Source organism: Trachymyrmex septentrionalis, unplaced genomic scaffold (genome assembly GCF_001594115.1).
Source record: "Trachymyrmex septentrionalis isolate Tsep2-gDNA-1 unplaced genomic scaffold, Tsep1.0 scaffold38, whole genome shotgun sequence".
NCBI lineage: Eukaryota > Metazoa > Arthropoda > Insecta > Hymenoptera > Formicidae > Trachymyrmex > Trachymyrmex septentrionalis.
In genome coordinates, this window is record NW_017305547.1 from 294789 (window position 1) to 312655 (window position 17867).

At 33.9% G+C, this 17867-nt stretch overlaps 2 protein-coding genes across 7 annotated transcripts in view; one reads left to right on the forward strand and one right to left on the reverse strand.

Moving 5' to 3' along the window:
• Window positions 1-904: 904 nt before the first annotated feature.
• Window positions 905-4299, forward strand: LOC108750898. Of its 2 annotated transcripts, XM_018490741.1 has the most exons (5): window positions 905-1116; window positions 1401-1645; window positions 1730-2006; window positions 2880-3745; window positions 3818-4299. In XM_018490741.1, exons 1-5 carry the CDS (start codon window positions 1032-1034, stop codon window positions 4274-4276), a joined length of 1932 nt encoding a protein of 643 aa, XP_018346243.1. In that variant the 5' UTR covers window positions 905-1031; the 3' UTR covers window positions 4277-4299. The 2 variants fall into 2 exon arrangements, with proteins under 2 accessions (XP_018346243.1, XP_018346242.1); XM_018490740.1 differs by having other exon boundaries at window positions 1401-2006.
• A 2307-nt stretch (window positions 4300-6606) lies between these two features.
• Window positions 6607-17867, reverse strand: part of LOC108750896 (serine/threonine-protein phosphatase 4 regulatory subunit 1-like) — a 140467-nt gene continuing 129206 nt past the window's right edge. For 4 of the 5 annotated variants that reach the window (XM_018490735.1, XM_018490737.1, XM_018490738.1 and 1 more), the window contains 8 exons: window positions 12647-12789; window positions 12374-12544; window positions 9538-9708; window positions 9142-9425; window positions 8841-9066; window positions 7253-8548; window positions 6899-7175; window positions 6607-6809 (listed from right to left, as the gene is read on the reverse strand). In XM_018490735.1, coding sequence (XP_018346237.1) covers window positions 6628-6809; window positions 6899-7175; window positions 7253-8548; window positions 8841-9066; window positions 9142-9425; window positions 9538-9708; window positions 12374-12544; window positions 12647-12789 — 2750 coding nt within the window. In that variant the 3' untranslated portion in view covers window positions 6607-6627. The remainder of the gene's footprint in view (window positions 6810-6898; window positions 7176-7252; window positions 8549-8840; window positions 9067-9141; window positions 9426-9537; window positions 9709-12373; window positions 12545-12646; window positions 12790-17867) is intronic. The other variant, XM_018490736.1, reaches the window with a different exon arrangement.

The following is a 17867-nucleotide window of genomic DNA, read 5'->3' on the forward strand; positions in this document are numbered from 1 at the left end:
AAACAGAGTTTTTTTTTACGGATTTATCTCATTTATGATAAAAAATTTCAAACTTAAAAAAATCAATGATGTATCAGTTTTTTTTCGTAAAAAAGGGTTCTTACTTAGTCCGTCCCTGATTGAATAAAAAGGTAATGTATAATTCCAAAAGATAAATTTTCACGTCCCCATTAAACATATATCAAATTACATCAAAATAACTCGAACGGTTTTTGAAATCTTTTCTAAAAAAACATTTTTTCTAAAAAAAAAAAAACACTTTTGATATCTTAATTGTATCCTTGAAAAGCCGTTTCCGACAAATCATCATATGAAGTTTTAATCTTGAATTTGTGTCAGCAATCACTTTTTAAAATCTTTTAGCGTACTTATATACTTTGTATGGATACACTCTGTATAATACAATGTCGTGCTAACTTCGCAGAAACTGATATCAAAAGATTTGTGAAGTCAGCACATTCTATTGATGTAAGGAAAACAGCCACAGTGCCAGAATGGCACTAGAGATATGTACTATAAGGAACTATAATAGCACTTTCCATAATTCTACATAAAATTGAAAAAAAGTTCTGCATTTTTTATATTAAATGAATAGATTTTTTTTAATTTAACGAGCGCAACTATTTTAAATGTAATTAAATACCCTCTTGATAAACAGCATAAATAAAATTTGCGAATGATTTACTTTTTAAAAATATACAGAAGAGAATAACGCTTAAAACGGAATCCTTTTTCTATTTTTATTCTAAACGATTTTATTCTAAACGATTTCTATAATGACTACGTAGTCCATTTAATGATAAATGATTAATACATAAATTAATAAATAATTGATAATTCTTTTATATGCGACTTGAATATAGATACGATTGTAAACTCGGGCCGTGTTATTGTTTCTGTTTTCTCGCCGATAAATGGATAAAGTCGAGTTGTAACAAAGAGAGATATGTCCGTTTCAATCACTTAACACTTACAAACAATTTGGAAAACGCTCATGATTGTTTGTTGGTTCCTCTCCAACGTATCGTGTTATGCCGAAATTGGCAATCCACTCGACAGTTTGGATATTGACGCTGCTCTTTTGCCTCACTGTGACTGAAAATAAAACGTATCCAGGTATCTGTCATCACAATTCGTATAACTTTTTTATCTGTTGCGCCAAATGCTTCTGTAAATACTTGCAAAGGCGACAAATGTTATTGGAACAAATGATAAATAGTTTTTTAGATGCCAAACTGATCGATTCCATTCTTTGTAAATTTCTGAATTTTAGAATCACATGATTATAAGTTGATTTTATCGACTTTCTTTATTCTCTGCTTCATAAATTTAAGTTAAAATCGGTTTTAAGAGATTTTACTCCTGAGCATTTTTTCCAGAAAACAGTGTTTATTTTGTAGATTTTCGAGAGGATAAAGTAACGCATAATTCCTCCGAAAGTTTTTGGAAGGAAAGACCACTTCGTGGAAATAAATCTCTTGAAATTGTCAGATCAGGATTCCCGAACAAGACTTTGCGATTTCGAGCAGCAGGAGATATAAATCTTGAAGGATACAGAAACGCCAGTTTAAATACAAGAACTTTGATGGATTTTAACGATCCAATTATAATAGAGGATCTCGATGATATGAACGATCAGAATCTCGCGAGCCATATTCGCGTCAAGAGAAATGAACCGATTGTTCATCGCCCACTGAGTTTCGTGAATTTGCTTCCACGAAATTTCCAGCGCAGAACTGATGAGACAAGCATATTTAGCGACTCGACATTAAAAGCATCACATTCGGAGTACGAGAATCAATCCGATACCATTGTAGATGCCATGGTCCCGCACTCACGACACAAACGAGGAATCCTGTCGGAAAACGGTCATCGTAGGAAACGCGTGAAGGGAAATATTGGACATTCTAAACATAACGTTGAGACGAAAAGTAAAAATAAGAAGCACAATGCTTTGAAATCTCCCAATCAGCTTGTTACGAAAAAAACGAAAAGTCCAAACTTGAGTATGTTCTCTTTCATTTCGAATATGTCAGATTATATTCATTTCACTAAAGCCTAGTTCCACAACTCATGGTTTTACTTTTAACAGAGGTTTAACTTCAAATAAGGGCCTAAATATGGTCATTTAAATCCTAACGTATGTTATAAGAGATGATATTTTTACAAATCAAATGAAACGCAAAATTAGATAGTCAGTATTAAGAAGAGAGAGATTGCTTACCTAGGTTCTTTATTTTTCATCTGGAAAACAGATTTAAAATAAAAAAATTAATCTTTAAGGCTTCTGAGTAGTCATCGCAACCACATTGAATTATGACGTCAAAGGCGAGAAATGACACGTTAATTTTTATTACGTGTCATTTATAAATAAAGACAAAAGTTAGATAAAACAAAATGATGAGATCCTCCTTGACAGTAAGTAAATAATCATAAAAAGTGATAACGTGTAAGTGAAAATAAGCTACGCATGCGCATTGAATAAAAGCACTTAATGTGCTTTTTATCACTTTTTATAGTTATTTATTGACTATCGGGGAGGGGAGGGGGGGGAGGGTAAGCATAGTTTTCGTCCATTTTTACAAACGTTTTAAAGCAATCTCATCATTTTGTTTTATCCAAATTGTCATTATTTATAAATGACATGTAATAAAAATTAACGTAAATAGTTAAAAGTTAAATATATGAAAAATTATATAAAAAATAAAACCCTTACAAAGAAAGTATTTAAAATTAAAGATGTACTTTTAATTTATAGAATGTGATAGACACAACATAGATAGCATGCAATATCGCGAATATATCACATATACAAAATCATATCTGAATTTTTAGTTTCTCAAAACAAATTCTTTTCTATTTATCTCATTTATTTATAGAGAAAAGAAAGAAAAATACTCAAAAAATCGGAATGCCTGCCAAAGCAATCGACAAATCGCGGAAAATAGAAAAAAGGGAATCCGAAAGTAGCGATTTCGACAATAATATTGACAGTGTTAACGAACAAAGTGAAGCTTTAATTAATCAGAAAGAAGATGCGTCATTAATAAATAGAAGTTTGGTAGAACAACGACAAGAAAACGCTGTAATATTACCTTTTGTGCACACTGGAAAAGCGGAATTGCATGTTCGTATCGAAAAAATTCCTACGAACAAATCATCGTTTATCAATTCTAATCTTTGGACGGATCATTCTACCGGGACTAGTCCTAATTCGATTATGTTACCGAAATATAATATAAGCGATAACATTCTCAATGTTAACCCAAATGTTGCCCCGAATTTTGATTCCGTTGAAAAAAAGAAAACTAATAACGCTCTTCTAGTGAATATTACTTTGAAGAAGCAAGATCTCGGAAACGTGTCTGATCAGGAAACAAGCGATTCTGAAAATACATCGTCCTATAATGCGGAAGTCGAAATGGGAGCTCATCCGGTTGAATCCAACATGCCGAGAATCGAGAATCGAAATACAAAAAACGAAAAGTACGATCACATGAACGAGATGTCAGTAGAATTATCGGGCGAGGACGCAAAGTTGCGAGCGAAGAGAAACCAGGAAGTTATGTCTAAGTATTTACGAAACGATAAGAACTCGAAGGAATCGGCACTCTTCAAACATGATTCCGAAGAAGGAATCGGAGACACGAAAAATGAGAAGACAAGGCACAGAAGGACTCGAGATAATCGTGCTGTAAGATCGATCGAAGAAATTAAGGAGCTTGCCGAAAAGTTAATCGCCAAGGTAAGAAACTGCTGGTCAGGAATCTTCCTTGCAGATTATATCCGAGTTTAGTGTAGAGATCATTTGTTTCAGATAAACGAACTGCAAGTATATGTGAGCAATCGTAGTGAAACTCTATATAACTCTAGAAAAGAAAGGGATTCCTGTAAAAATGCAAAACGCGCAATCAAGGAGGAACCGAAGAGCACCATGAAGAAGAAAGACATCTCAAGTTCTACGTCCAAGATTGCTGAGAACACTGACAATCGCCAGCGCTTTGCAAAGGAAGCGATTTTGGTAGGTAAAAGGACATCCCAAATGCGTTCTAATGGTTCGAGATTCGCGCGAGGAGAGTATCGAACGAGGAGGAAATCGCGTCGCAAGTGGGGCAGGTGGATGGACTGGAGCAGCTGTAGCGTCACCTGCGGCAAGGGTCGACAGATCAGATGGCGGCATTGCCTGCACGACTGTAATGATGCGGAAACCGAGATGGAAGAGAAAGCATGCCAATTGCCGGCCTGTCCCCCGAGTAAGTTCCTCGGAATATTTTGAAAGATCGGCGATCGATGTTTTGCAGCGTATCAGCGATGTTGTCAGTACCATAATTATTAAAGAAATGTTATGTAAAACCACAATGTGATTTGATGTGGTACTATAATCTTCCGGTTGCTTAAAATGTATAGAATTATTTTATTCATCTAGCTGCGCTTTATGAAAAAAGGATCTCGAATGGCTTCTCAATAAGGAACGTTCGCGAAGTATCAAATTCTTTGAAATTCATTTTATTGTTCTTTTTTCTGTATAACAATTTCCGTACAAAGGATTTTTATCACCTCGGATCACGTGCTTGTTTTACATTACATAGGAACTTTCAAAGTTACAAAAATGCAATTAACAATCAATGACGATTTATCCCGAGAAGATTGTTTGAACGATGGAATTCTTGAAATTCGCAAGTTACAAACGTTATCGCCGTATAAAACATGACGAACAAATTTTTTTTACAGCCTCGTGAACCTTCCTTCCTTCCTTATTAATTATCCATGTACAACACAGTTTCCATTTTGTATAATTGCATAACAAATCGTTTGATGTATATTTCTCATCGTCTCATTATCAAATACATAATATATTATACAGCATTTTAAACAATATCTCTTTCTTCGCCTTCAGTATTCACAAATAACGAGGGCGTTTATTGATTAAAGAATAAGTTCGTAGCAGCTCGATCATCGTATTCAATGTCATTAAGTTACATTGATTTACACAAAATACGATTGTCCGCCCTTTGCTAATAATCGTGTTACAAAATTGGCTTGTTCTTTTTAGCTGAACTTTTGCATCAGTTGCTTTCTTTCTTTTTTTCTGTAGAAGGAAAGAAGAAGAAAGATGAATTGGTGCAAAAGTTCATCTAAAAAGAATAGGTCTAATGTTAACGAGCGTATACTTTCCGCGCAAGTAGATACGAATCTATACAACGCTTTCTGCTTTCCTTTCTCAATCAAATGGCGCAGGACTTTGCTCTATCAGCAATCCATATATTTGTGTATGTTATAAAATCTGATATCGTACAATATTTATAAAGTTTTCTACAATACATTTTTTCTTACGTTCGTTTTCTGTGATGCTCTGATTTAAAAAATATTAATAAAATTCAGTCGACCGTTTAACATTTTTATCCTATCAATTTAGGCGTAACGTAAGAATCGAATTGTATTGTATGAGCAACGTATAATTCATCTAAATATTAATAAGTTAGATGACATACTTTCTATTAGTAATTATTTGTGTGTGTGTCAAAGAATATTCAAAAGCAAATATATAACATGTTTATGCGGCAAATTTTATCACAATTGGAATATTATTACGTCGTCAGTATAAGATTTCAATCATTAACAATTTTTTTTTAATTTTTTTTTCTGGACACTTGATGGACAAGATATCCACCAAGATTGCTTTTAAATGCAAGGTAAAATGGACATTTGATAATTAAAAACAATTGTTGATAAAGATTAAGATTTCTAGCGTGCAGATATAATTAGAATCTATTTTTCTTTCATCGAACATATTTTTAGATATGTCAATTATCAAACATGTTTAATGATAAACAATCTGCAAAATATTCTCATACATGACACATTCGTAAATGCTGATTTAAACAAAATGCGCCTTATTTAATTTATATTTTGATGTTAATGCTGCGTCTCACTCTTGACTAAGTGTACAATAAAAAAATGCTAGAAAATAACGATATAAGATATAGTACCAAAAGTTGTATAATCGAACATTCGTGAAATGAATTAAGCGAATGAGAAAGACAATGCTAATGTAACGCTTTCAATTATTTAATATTTGACTTATTCAGGAGAACACATAGCGTTACATATACAAATTGATCACATTGATAAAACGCATCTATTCTTCACGCGCATGTATTCACGCATACATATAAATGTTCTTAACTATGCATCGTTACGTAATCAGTATCAATAGTCACATATCGTGCACATTGGCATTCACAATTTTGTCCTAGATTAAAAGGACGCAAATCAGTCAACAATGTAAATTGTAATCTTACCTATCATTCGATACTACTTAAATTGTGAATGCTATATTTGATAACTTTGAGTGTTGTTTTAACATTGTCGACTTATCTGCAATTATTATTATCCGGTAGATTTGATATATGTACGTCAGATTGCAGTCAAAGCTTGATGTTCATAGCTAGTTGCACACTTTTATCCTTAACAAGAAGTCACTTGTGTGGAAGAAGAACCAAGGCGCATATTGTGATATTGTATACACACGCACACACACACATATATGAGGTTCATTTCCCTCTTATATTATATATAAGCACACAGTGACTTCATTGTGATCCATGAGATCAGAATACATTACTATTAAAATAGTATATTTCTTGCTTGTTCGACTTGATTATTCTCATCAGAGGAACAATAAGCTAGTATGTTTATTTGCTGCTCTTCACCTCCAGCTAATACTCGTACATCTCGGTCCACATCAAGACGCATTTTCGTAAGTATTCTTTCCACTTCTTCCATCGTGTCTATGCCCAAATTATCTACTAAAAATAAAAATATACGAAATGAGATATAATATACCAAATTAGCGCAGTATATTATGATAATAATATAGTACTTTAATAATACTTACCGCCCATCGCAATCACATCCGTTGCTATAGTTCTCGCAACGGCTAACCTTACATTAGGTACTTTATCACACGATAAACTTATCAAACATGGTAACATTTCCTTAGAAAACTTCTCTTCCGGGATCGCGTTGTTGCGAATCAGGTGGGCACATACAAGCGCATAAGTTTGCCGATGTATCCATTTTTTAGCGTCTAGAACTAGAGTCTCTCGAAGTTCGTGAATAAGGGACATTACCAAAGCATCCTCGTTGGACAAGTAGCACATTATTCGTGTGATCTAAAGGAATTTGAATTCAAGTTTATAGGTAAAACAATTATGAACTATGATATATGTGATAGGTGCAATTATCTTACCAGTTCAAGCGCGATGGTTCTAACAGCAGCAACCTTATCTACAAGTAGTTGGAAAGACAGCGGCGCGATACTCTGGGCCACATCGCTCGGACTGAATAGACTTACAATCTCGAGCAATTGTGTGGCCAATTCCTCCCTAAACCTCCAGTTCCATTCGTTATCTGTAGCAAGGAAATCGCTCAATCTTGATAGATATTGACAGCGATCGACGGGTTTGAGTATTTTCAGAAAAGTTGCAAAGTGCTTGAGCACACCTATTCTGACCTCGTCGAGATCTTTAATAAAACCGTCATAAATTGGAACGAGATCAGTAGCAGTGAGTTCTTCGCCTAAAATCATGGCAATCTCATGAATGCTGGATGCTAGAGTACGCCTAACTCTCCAGTGTTTTGCGCTTGACAACGATTGGTAAGCTTTCTTCAAGTAATGCCAGTTCTCTTTGCCCAACGTGAGCACAACTGCAGGAAAACTAAAGGCACAATAATGTGGGATATCAATGGAGGAACCCATGAACATTGCTTGATTCGGATTGGCCATTGATACATAATAATTGATTAATTCTTGAGGTACAATCTCTTGTTTATTATGCTTCGCATTTAAATTCTTACAAGATTCGTCACTTTTGCTCATAGAATCTTCGTCATATATATAAAATTTTTTCTCTAGGCTCCGCTTCTCTAGGTTCTTCCGCTCCTCGTACTTTTCTCGTAAAATTTTTAGACAATGTTTTCGAATTCGAGGGCGTTTGTCTCCATCGACATACACTGGATTTGGAGAGATACACTCGTCATTTTGTTTTTCTTTTTGTTTATCGTCGTCTTGCTTTTCCTTTTGTTTATCGTCGTCTTGTTTTTCCTTTTGCTTATCAAAGAATTTGATCATTTCCAAGACGTTTACATTTGAATCATCGTTTGATTGCTCATTTATATTTGAATCATCTCTATTCGAATTCACGTAAGGAACTGCATTTTTGGAAAAAAATGTGATTTTATAGACATTTACATTTGAATCATCGTTTAATAGTTCGTTCATATTTGAATTATCATTATTTGAATTCACGACAGGAACTGGGTTTTCGGAAGAGCAAGACGAACTATTTTCTTCGGTGGAATTTTGTTCAGTTTCCGCCGTTTTCGGGACATTATTACGATTCATCGCCGATTGCCTTGCGGCATGAGTAAGTTCATCATCCAGTGGTATATCCGGAGATATATAATAATATAAAAATGGATTATATTTTTCCGCTTCACGCGTTTCTTTCTTTATTTTATATTGGTGAATTTTTTCACGCCAAGACTGAAAATAAAAAATAATAGAAATATAATTTTACATTTAAATAATTTTAAGTGGCATATACATAATGAATTCATAACAAGCTTATAAGAATTTTGATATGAAATTTTTTTTATATGAAATTATAACAAATTTATTTTTAAATAACGTTTATGTTTGAAAGATAAACTACCTGTCATGATTTCTAGAACTATAAAGAAATTTAAAACAAAAAATACAACTTGTATTGTAGTCTTCATTCAAAAAAATTTTAACAAATGTCAATGTTATGATATATCGTTTTATTTATATATACTTTTGAGCAGTCAAGTTCCGTTTTTTGGTAATCATCTTCTTTTACAGAATCATCTTCTTCCGCTACTTTAACGTCTTCATGTCTCACGTTCATCACAGGCAGATAAAATGGACTTTTAGTATTATATCTGTATTTGGTATTTGCTATCATATCTTCGTCCATATCTGATATTTGATTTTTGAACGCGCTCTTCATAGGAAAGATTCCTTCGTACGAGTAACATATACTGCGCAAACATGCATTCAAGTTAGATCAACATGAATTTAAATTGCAATGGCAACAGAAAAGTATGCTGTTGTACCTGGGATGATTATCCTGCTTACTGATATACACTAATTCACCATTCTTATTATAAGTGACTTCGGCGAACTGCTTGGCAAAAGTTGATATGAACGGTCCAAGTATCTGAAAAGCTGATATTCGTACCCATTTGGAATCATCGATCAAATGCTTAGCCAGTATATCCGCAAGTAATAATCGCCGATGTTCGGCCGTCAAACAGCAAGAAACCGGCATCATGACCTCGACACACGCTTTTCGCACGTTCCATATTCTGTCACCGCACAGATCAATAAACATAGGAATCTAGAGACAATTCGAATACATCAGTAAACGGTACCACTTTCATTTATACTAGATATCAAAATATACATGGACTCTTTAGTCTTCCATTTTTATATCTACGAATAAGACTTACCAATTTGCTGTACAATTTCTCCTTTCCTACAGCAATGCACATTTCCCCAAAGTGAGTAGCGCAGATTCTCCTCACCATCATATCGTTATCCTCGCATAGGTCTAAGTATCGTGGCAGAAAGACCTTTTCTGTAAGTTCGCTACCAATCAGCGGTGCCAATCTACACATGAGCTGCGAATCAATATAAAATATGGAACGTTGGGAAAAAATGAATTATCATTACGAGAAATTTAACATTAAATAGATAGTGCTATCGCGTATCTATTTAACGTTAAATATAGACTTATAAACTTATGTTTTAATTTTAGCCGCTTCTCAAAATCATTTCTGACTACGCAAATTGAAATTGTCTTAAATAGTTAAACAAGTATATGTAAATGAGTGCACTTAAGTCAACAATTTTACACACACACACACACACACACACAGGACGATAAGAACAATATTTTTACAATATATTAAGTAATATTTATAAAATATTAAGAAACAGGTGAGATACATCGTTCCGTTCCGCTCATCAAAGCTGGCTGTGATATGAATCAATAGCACCACATCACAACCACTCTGATGGGAGGAACAATCGATTTTATTCAGCCTTTCCTGAGAGATGAGCATTTAGTTAATAGACGCTTATTGTACACAAGATATACGAACTATATTTATATTACATTACAAAATGACATATTTCTTTATCACATAAAGATAAATACATTTATTCGAATATAAATTGCATAATCGCATTTAAATAATTAAACTACATGAAAAAAATATTTAATCAAATATATTTCCGTGAAAAATCAATCATTATCTCTTTATTTTTTTGAAACGTATACGTATGAAAATTGTAATATAAATATGGATATATGCATAATATATATAAAATTATCTTACTGTAAAAAATTTATTATATTTTTTTAAATAATTGTGTAGAAACGCATCTTTTTACAACATCGATAAGAATTTTTATTTATATTTATTCGCTTTCTAACCTCTTCTCCCTATTCCAATCGATTATTATTCTAGACTTAGTTTCCTAAATGTTTAATTATAATTACCATTCTTTGTAATTTCTTTCGCACACTCCAAACTTGTCGAATTGTGAGTGTCGCAACGCTCATCAAAGCTGGCTGTGATATGAACATCGTTACGTCAGCATATTACAACCACTTTGTGAGCAACGCGAGCACGCTTTCCTCTGTAGCCGAGAATATCTTCAAAGCATCATACGATGATCCTTGCATACATCCTTTTACACTTCCGTACGACGTAAACGGAGAGCGGTGCATAAAACGGCGATCCAAATCGTCAAAAATGGCTGTGATATGAAATTCAGAGAAGCAACACGCCACAACCAATTTGACGATTGGATCGCGTTCATTCCTGTGTGTGTGTGTGACGCTATTCATCGTTTCGAATGGCTCGGATAGCTTCTTCGTGTGGTGACTTTCAAAATGGATCTCTTGTGAAATTTGACGATGCAGCAAATGTGAATATAACGCAACCTTTCCTGTCATTTGTTTTACGCGTTTGTCTCCAGATGTGTCGCATGTGTTATCGATTCAACAGGTACGTATATTGACGGCAAAAGTGGAATCTTCTCGACGATCAATTCTGCGAGCCAGCTCATCAAAATGGCTGTGATATGACTCGAAACATTCCACAACCAATTTGATGTATCGGACCGCAAAAGGTATATCCCCGTTCATAGTGTTGTAACGGTGTACCTCCAACGTATCGTCTCTTGTCTCTCCATTGTCTTTCTCAAGCCTCACGTATTTTTCCATTACTCCTCTTCTATTCTGTGTCATTTAATTTCCTCCTCTCTCTCGCCTTTGGTCTCTTAATCACTGGAGCGCGTTGAAAACGGACACAATTTTGATCATCAAAGCTGGCTGTGATAGTCGAACTCTATGACAAACCAACTTTGATGGTAAAAGTATGCCCTCTCTTCGCCTTCATCTTTCCTTTTTTCTTTTTGTTGTTTATGGAAGTCTTCAAGTCGATGATGGCTAAGTATTCCTTGCTCCTTTAATCTTGCTCTTAAAGCGCATTTACCTCGTAAACGTACTAAACTCCTTGCATTCCTTTTTCTTTCCTTCTCCCCATTTCTCCTCTCATTTTCCTTATCTTCTTATCGTTATAAATTTCCTGCTTCGATTTGACGTTTGGCTCGTTTTTTCGTTGGCGCGACAGATCGTGTAATTTTCATCATGTGATTCTCATTTTTGCGCAACATCGCCGAAGCGAGCGAACGCCGCATGAAAGACAAGATAGTGAGACGCGATTGCGTAAGAACATCTCACTACCCATGTCTTTCAGGAGGAATCCGTAAATACTGAGAGCTGTATTCCCGATTTCGCATGCGAAAAAAATGCGACTGCCACGTATCTATCTCTAATCGCGTGAACATAAGATTTCGGAGCTTTTTTTGCGTATCAACAACGAAAATTCGGTATAAAATAGACTATACAAAAGACAGATCTCAAAAAATTGAATTGTCTTAAATAATTATAGTTACATAAGAATATAAAAAATAATAGGAGACTCTTTCTTTAGAGAGATATCTATTTGATCTACATATTGTCTGCTCGTAAAGAGAAACAAATGATAAAAATTTGTTTTCTTCAATTTACATAATTATTTTCTTGCGCAGAACTTAAGGACTTTTTACACTGTCTACCCTGCCTTCATAAATAACTTTCTTCAAATAGCAATGTAATTTCAAGAATGTATTGTGTACATCCTTTCTGTTATGTTAACTCTTCTATTATTTTTACTTTACAAGAGGATAAGAATACGAAAGGATAGGAAGACAAATGAAGTACGAGAAACTTACGGAGATGTTCGCGTTTCGAGTATGCTCGTCGGCCATATCGCGGCGAAATCCTAATTGCCACATGTACGAAAGTTTTTCTATCGTAGGACAGATTCTGTTTTCGATCGTGTCATTGTCAAGGAGGCCTCGTTTCATCAACATTGTCAGCGCGCTTTGGGCCATTAGTCGTACCTATAGAGAAAAAAAGTCTCAATATTTACATCGCTATTGAAATACTTCGGTTTTTGCTTTGGATAAGTGGAGCAAAACACGACACAAGCACGATTCACTTGCCTGATTGTCCTGATCGTTCAGGTACTTCATCACGATATCAAGTAGATAATTGCGGACAACATGGCCGAAGAGATGCGGTGCTTCGTGACAGATAATCGCCACATTTGGAATTTGCTCCACTAGGTCCAACCGTACCAAAGCATCTGCAAACAGAAAATGTATATTTGTAAGACTTTTGAGAGCATAAAAGATTATCTCTCTCATCGCATTCATTTGCCAATTTTATTTCTAAGAATATAATCAGTTTCATAAAAAATCAGGACTTAAAATGTTAATGGAATTGAATTAACTAAATCGAACGTGAATAAACTCGCTATATTTTCTTACTCTTTATTTGAATGATGTTTCAAAAATAGATAACATATTATATGTCCTAAAATATTTTTTCTCTAAAAACTTCTAAAAGAACGCTATAAATAGTTTCTAGAGAAAAAAATTTCTTTTGTTCACGATCGATTTAGTTAATATATACACAATATATAGATATACGGCCAGTTGCGCTGAAAACGCGGCGATTATCTCGCGCGCGTTTTCAGTGTCTGTGTCTCTTCCGATTTCTTTTTTGAATTAATACATCTTTAATAAAAAGAGCCCATATCGCAAATATTTTCAAATCTCTTGAAGCTAAGAGTCGGACAATGAGAATTAATAATTACACGCACAAATTTTATAAGAAACTCAACGGATACCGAGTTCATTACGTACTGCCCGAATGAAGATTAAGTTGCTTTTTCTTTCAGATTTACCTAGGAGCCATATTATCGTGCTATTACCACTTCTTGCAAGCTCGAGATTCACGTAGCGATATTCACAGAAAAATCTCGAAAAGAAACGTTCTTGAGATTTAGACGGTTACTGAGGAGATTCAAAGACGAACAATATTATAGCAACCAATTTAGTTTCTAGAAAGATTAGTTCACGAAGGAGGGGAATGCTAGAAGCGGGGGTGCAGAAGCTTACATTGGGCTATGACAGGATAGAGTAGACTATATAGGCTAACGTAGTAGACTACTATAGGCTAAAAGACTTATTCGGTGGGGGAAAGAATTGGGTATAATGTACGGGGATATGTACGGGGATAAGCCACGGAAAAGGAGCCACGGCAGCAGCGAAAGTGATGTGTGTGTGTCATCTTACGAAACATCAACAACATTCTTGAACATCCTTGAACTTGATTTTTCTCTCTGTCTTTTTTTACTCCCCGCGCGCTTTTCAAGAAATCTTGGTTTATCGGTTTCTTTTATCGTTTCTTTTTCGTGAGGGTTTTCCGAAGGGTCGGTATTTGTGCGTACATTTTTGCCTTTTCGACTATTAATCATTAACAAAAATGTATTTTCCTTTCCCGCCTCTTCTGTTCAGTACGCATTTTTGGCCATTTATTCCATGTGAATAAATCTCCCATGGTATGTCAAAGATTTAGAGTTCCCAGCTGGTAGTATTCTTCTATCCAATAGAAGAGATATTTGCGAAGAGATCTTTGTTAGATGTATATTTGAGAGAATTTCTTTTCGGAATCATTATTTATTTCTTAACACGTTTCTTACATGACTCGAGATTAATTAAATCTTAGAGATTGATAGAAAATCAATGTTTTCATCGTAATTTGGCAATAAATTTTGGCGATAGAAATACCAATAAGTTTTCTCATAATAATTAGAATTCTTTTCAGCTAAAAATATAATCATATCTCTCATTGATAAATAATAATAATGTAAAAAATATCAAGCATTGAGATGAATGTGCTTTTCAAGCGGTCATCTTAAAAATTTCGCTATCGAAATTTCGACAACATTCATCATAATATTTGGAACATATAAAATTCCTAACGTATGAAAGATAATAAAAATCTTATTTATTATAATTTGACGATAAATACATATATTCACGTAACCACAAAAGTCGATCGTGAATTTATTATTAATTCTAAAAAAAATTTTTGATTCTTATCCGTTATCTATTTTTATCGTTTATATTGTACGGTTTATTAAAAATAATGATTTATGATAAATTTATCGCTAATAATTGATAAATTTTTCAGAAATAAAATATCAGTTTCCGTAATAATGGAACTTACTTCGAAAGACACACTAAGCCATACTAAGATAAATATATAGATTCTGCGATTAAAATAATTTCGTTGAAAGTACGCTACGATGAAAATAATCTTAAATTTTAATAAATATTTGTTTAAATAATTCTAAGTAAATATTTACTGTAAACATATATTTATAAACATACTTGATACGGAAACCATTAATTTGATTCAACTATCATGTTTTTTTATTAAGTAAATATTTATTTAATATAAATAAATGTTTACTCGGTATTATTCAACTATTCAACTATTGAACAGAAATGCATTTTCTTATTTCGTCGCACCCCCATTCACAAATATCTATGTATAAAAGAATATCTATGTGTCAGAACGTATCTTTCCGCAGTCATGTCACTAGAGTGGCAAAGTCCGAGATTTTGCTTTGAGCTTCCTTAGTGAAACGGTCAATGCCCACTAAAAATCGGAGAGAAGGAAATCCTTTGATTTTCCTTGATGGGCGATTACGTATCCAAAAATATGTAAACGTCGAACAAAATGCATATGTGTCGCGTGCCCTGTGAGCCCTGAACCGGTGCTGCTGCACGTACTTTCGTCCCCTTTCCGCATGTTCCCCTACAGAAAAACACCAATGGTGGCACGTGTTCACGGGGCAAGATGTTCCGCGGTACCCCTAAAAATAGCTGGTTAGGACACCGCCATCTTTAGGGTGCTGCACATCGAGTCGCATCCCTTGTGTGCCCCACCATTTCCGGATGGATAACATGTACTACTACGTTCGTATTGAGCAGATCTCGATTGATGGTCTCTCAACAGATTAGATTTCAAACTGATTTTTTTCCCCTCGGATATTGCGCAAGATGATCATTGGTTACAAATATTTATACAATAAGTTATGATATTAGATATTTGTGCACGTTAAATTTTTTATTCTGTCATGTAATTACTGCAATAAACTCTTATCTATGTCACCAAAATACTTCCAATTAAAAGCAATTCTTTGAGTAGAGATGAGAATATCAGCTTTCATCAAAATATACTGGCGTTTTTATTAATCTATTCTTTGTATTCTGCATAAAAAAATATTTAATATAGACAATTGGTCACTTATTTATCGTTCACGATTTATGATAAACTTTGAGCACATATTGTAAAAATATAAATATCGCTTCCTATGAACATGATCAATTTATCATCTTACATTTGTATCGCAATTTACTTTTATTCTTCTAAAATGTTATGCACAATGAAATGTTTAAATTAAATAATTTATTTTTTTGACTGTTCCTATGATGAAAATATGCTTTTTTATTTTGTGTCTTTTCTAATTCGACAGAAATAATTATCGATGATTAATCTTACTATGTTACATTCTTGATGAATTGTGAGGAAAATCAGGATTGGGAAAGTTACTCTGTAAAAGTAACTAGTTCCAGTTACAGTTTTTTTTCTCTCAGAAATTAGTTACCATTATAAATTACTCAAATTACAATCTGAAAAGCAACACATTTCAGTCATAATTACCTAAAAACTAACAAGTCGTTTCTATTAATTTTAATAATTTTTTGCATTGCTATTTTAAATGCAAAGAATTTTAGAAGAATTTGTATATATTTAGTTTATACATTTTTAACACTTTAAATTATTTTATTTATTATACTAAACATTCGATTACATGCTATATTACTTATAATAAATTAATATATACATTTGGAATAAAAATTATGATTATCAAAGATAAAAATATATTTCAATCATAAGAAATAATCATCATTCACTGAATTTATTTTACTTTTATTAATCCATATGTTGACGAATAAGTTTGATATAAAGTAAATTAGTTATTAATTAGCAAAAAGATGTAACTAATTTAAGTTACAGTTATAAATGGAAAAAAGGAACCAGAGTTACTAAAAAAAGTAACTACAACTGTAATTTCGTTACAAGACTAGTGAAGTAACGAATTACTTCTCAACCCTGTAAAATACACAAAAGAGTTGTAAAATATTTTCAGAATATATTTGACGGAGTCAAAAATTTTAAGTTTTTCTAAAAAGAAAAGAGACCTGATCGAACCGAACGCATCCGAAAAAATGTATCAGTTTTACTACATTTTTTCTGTTTCTTTAACTGAGGAAAAGATCGTCCGTCCAGGTAAAAATTTTCGCTTACAAAAGACTTCGATCGGGTCAATGTTCAGTGAAATATTTCAAGACTTCTGCCGGAATTCTAGCCATCTCAGCAGCAGAAACTACATTACCGTTGACATGATTTTTCTCTTCCTTATCCATAATCCTCAAATCTTCAAAATCCGTTTTCCATAAGATGTGACACTAAACTAAAATTTTAATTGTTTTCTGTATTTTAATGTGTATTCTCATCGTGCATTTAACATCGAATATATTCATTTAATTAGTTTCCTAATTTAAAAATATTTCATATCAATAGAAAGAGAAGTGAGAATTAGATAGTAGCATTTAATAGTGCTATCATCTATTTACACGTTAATGTTTTTAACTGATAATCGTAAATAAACAAGAATAAACTATCGTAGGGATTCTACTGTAAATAATGAAATAATGTGTACACCGATAGACTGCCATGATCTCGAATATCAAGAGGTGCCAGAAGGATGCGTCTGTAAATCCTGGTACCAGCATGCGCTACGCAAGATTTCTTCGTAGCCAGAGATGGCGATGTTTAAATTAAGAACGGAGTGGGTTTACGTCTGGGATCGGGGACTGTGCCCTCTCGTATAAATATCGCGGCGGCTTAATGCTATATCCTCGAATCCACGAGCGACTTCCGGCATCGTGGCGCGTGCCATACCGGAAGCGAGGGGACATCGTCCTCATCTTTCGTCGTTGCTTCTAACGATAATGCTTACTTTTCGCCGCACCATCTTGCCCTCTCCTTCGAGACCCCAAACGAAAATGACCTATACCCCTGTCTTCCCCCTAAGAAACAATCCCGATACAGCTGGTTGCTAATATTTATACGTTTCCTGTGGCAACACGTTACTTAAGCGACCTCCCTCCCTCATTCAAGGAGGCATGCCCAATTTTGTAGCGAAACACAAGACGTTATTTCGGTTAAGGAAGAATTATGTGCGACAAATTTTACCTATAATTGAGTATACCTATATTTTTTAAATGTTGCTTAAGTACA

What these genes read in the sequence shown, in the direction of transcription:
- LOC108750898 (XM_018490740.1), top strand. Translation starts at nt 1,032, where the DNA reads ATGCCGAAATTGGCAATCCACTCGACAGTTTGGATATTGACGCTGCTC. An exon ending in AACGAAAAGTCCAAACTTGA is followed by an intron (nt 2,007 to 2,879) that starts GTATGTTCTCTT and finishes ATTTATTTATAG; the next exon opens with AGAAAAGAAAGAAAAATACT. An exon ending in CCGAAAAGTTAATCGCCAAG is followed by an intron (nt 3,746 to 3,817) that starts GTAAGAAACTGC and finishes CATTTGTTTCAG; the next exon opens with ATAAACGAACTGCAAGTATA.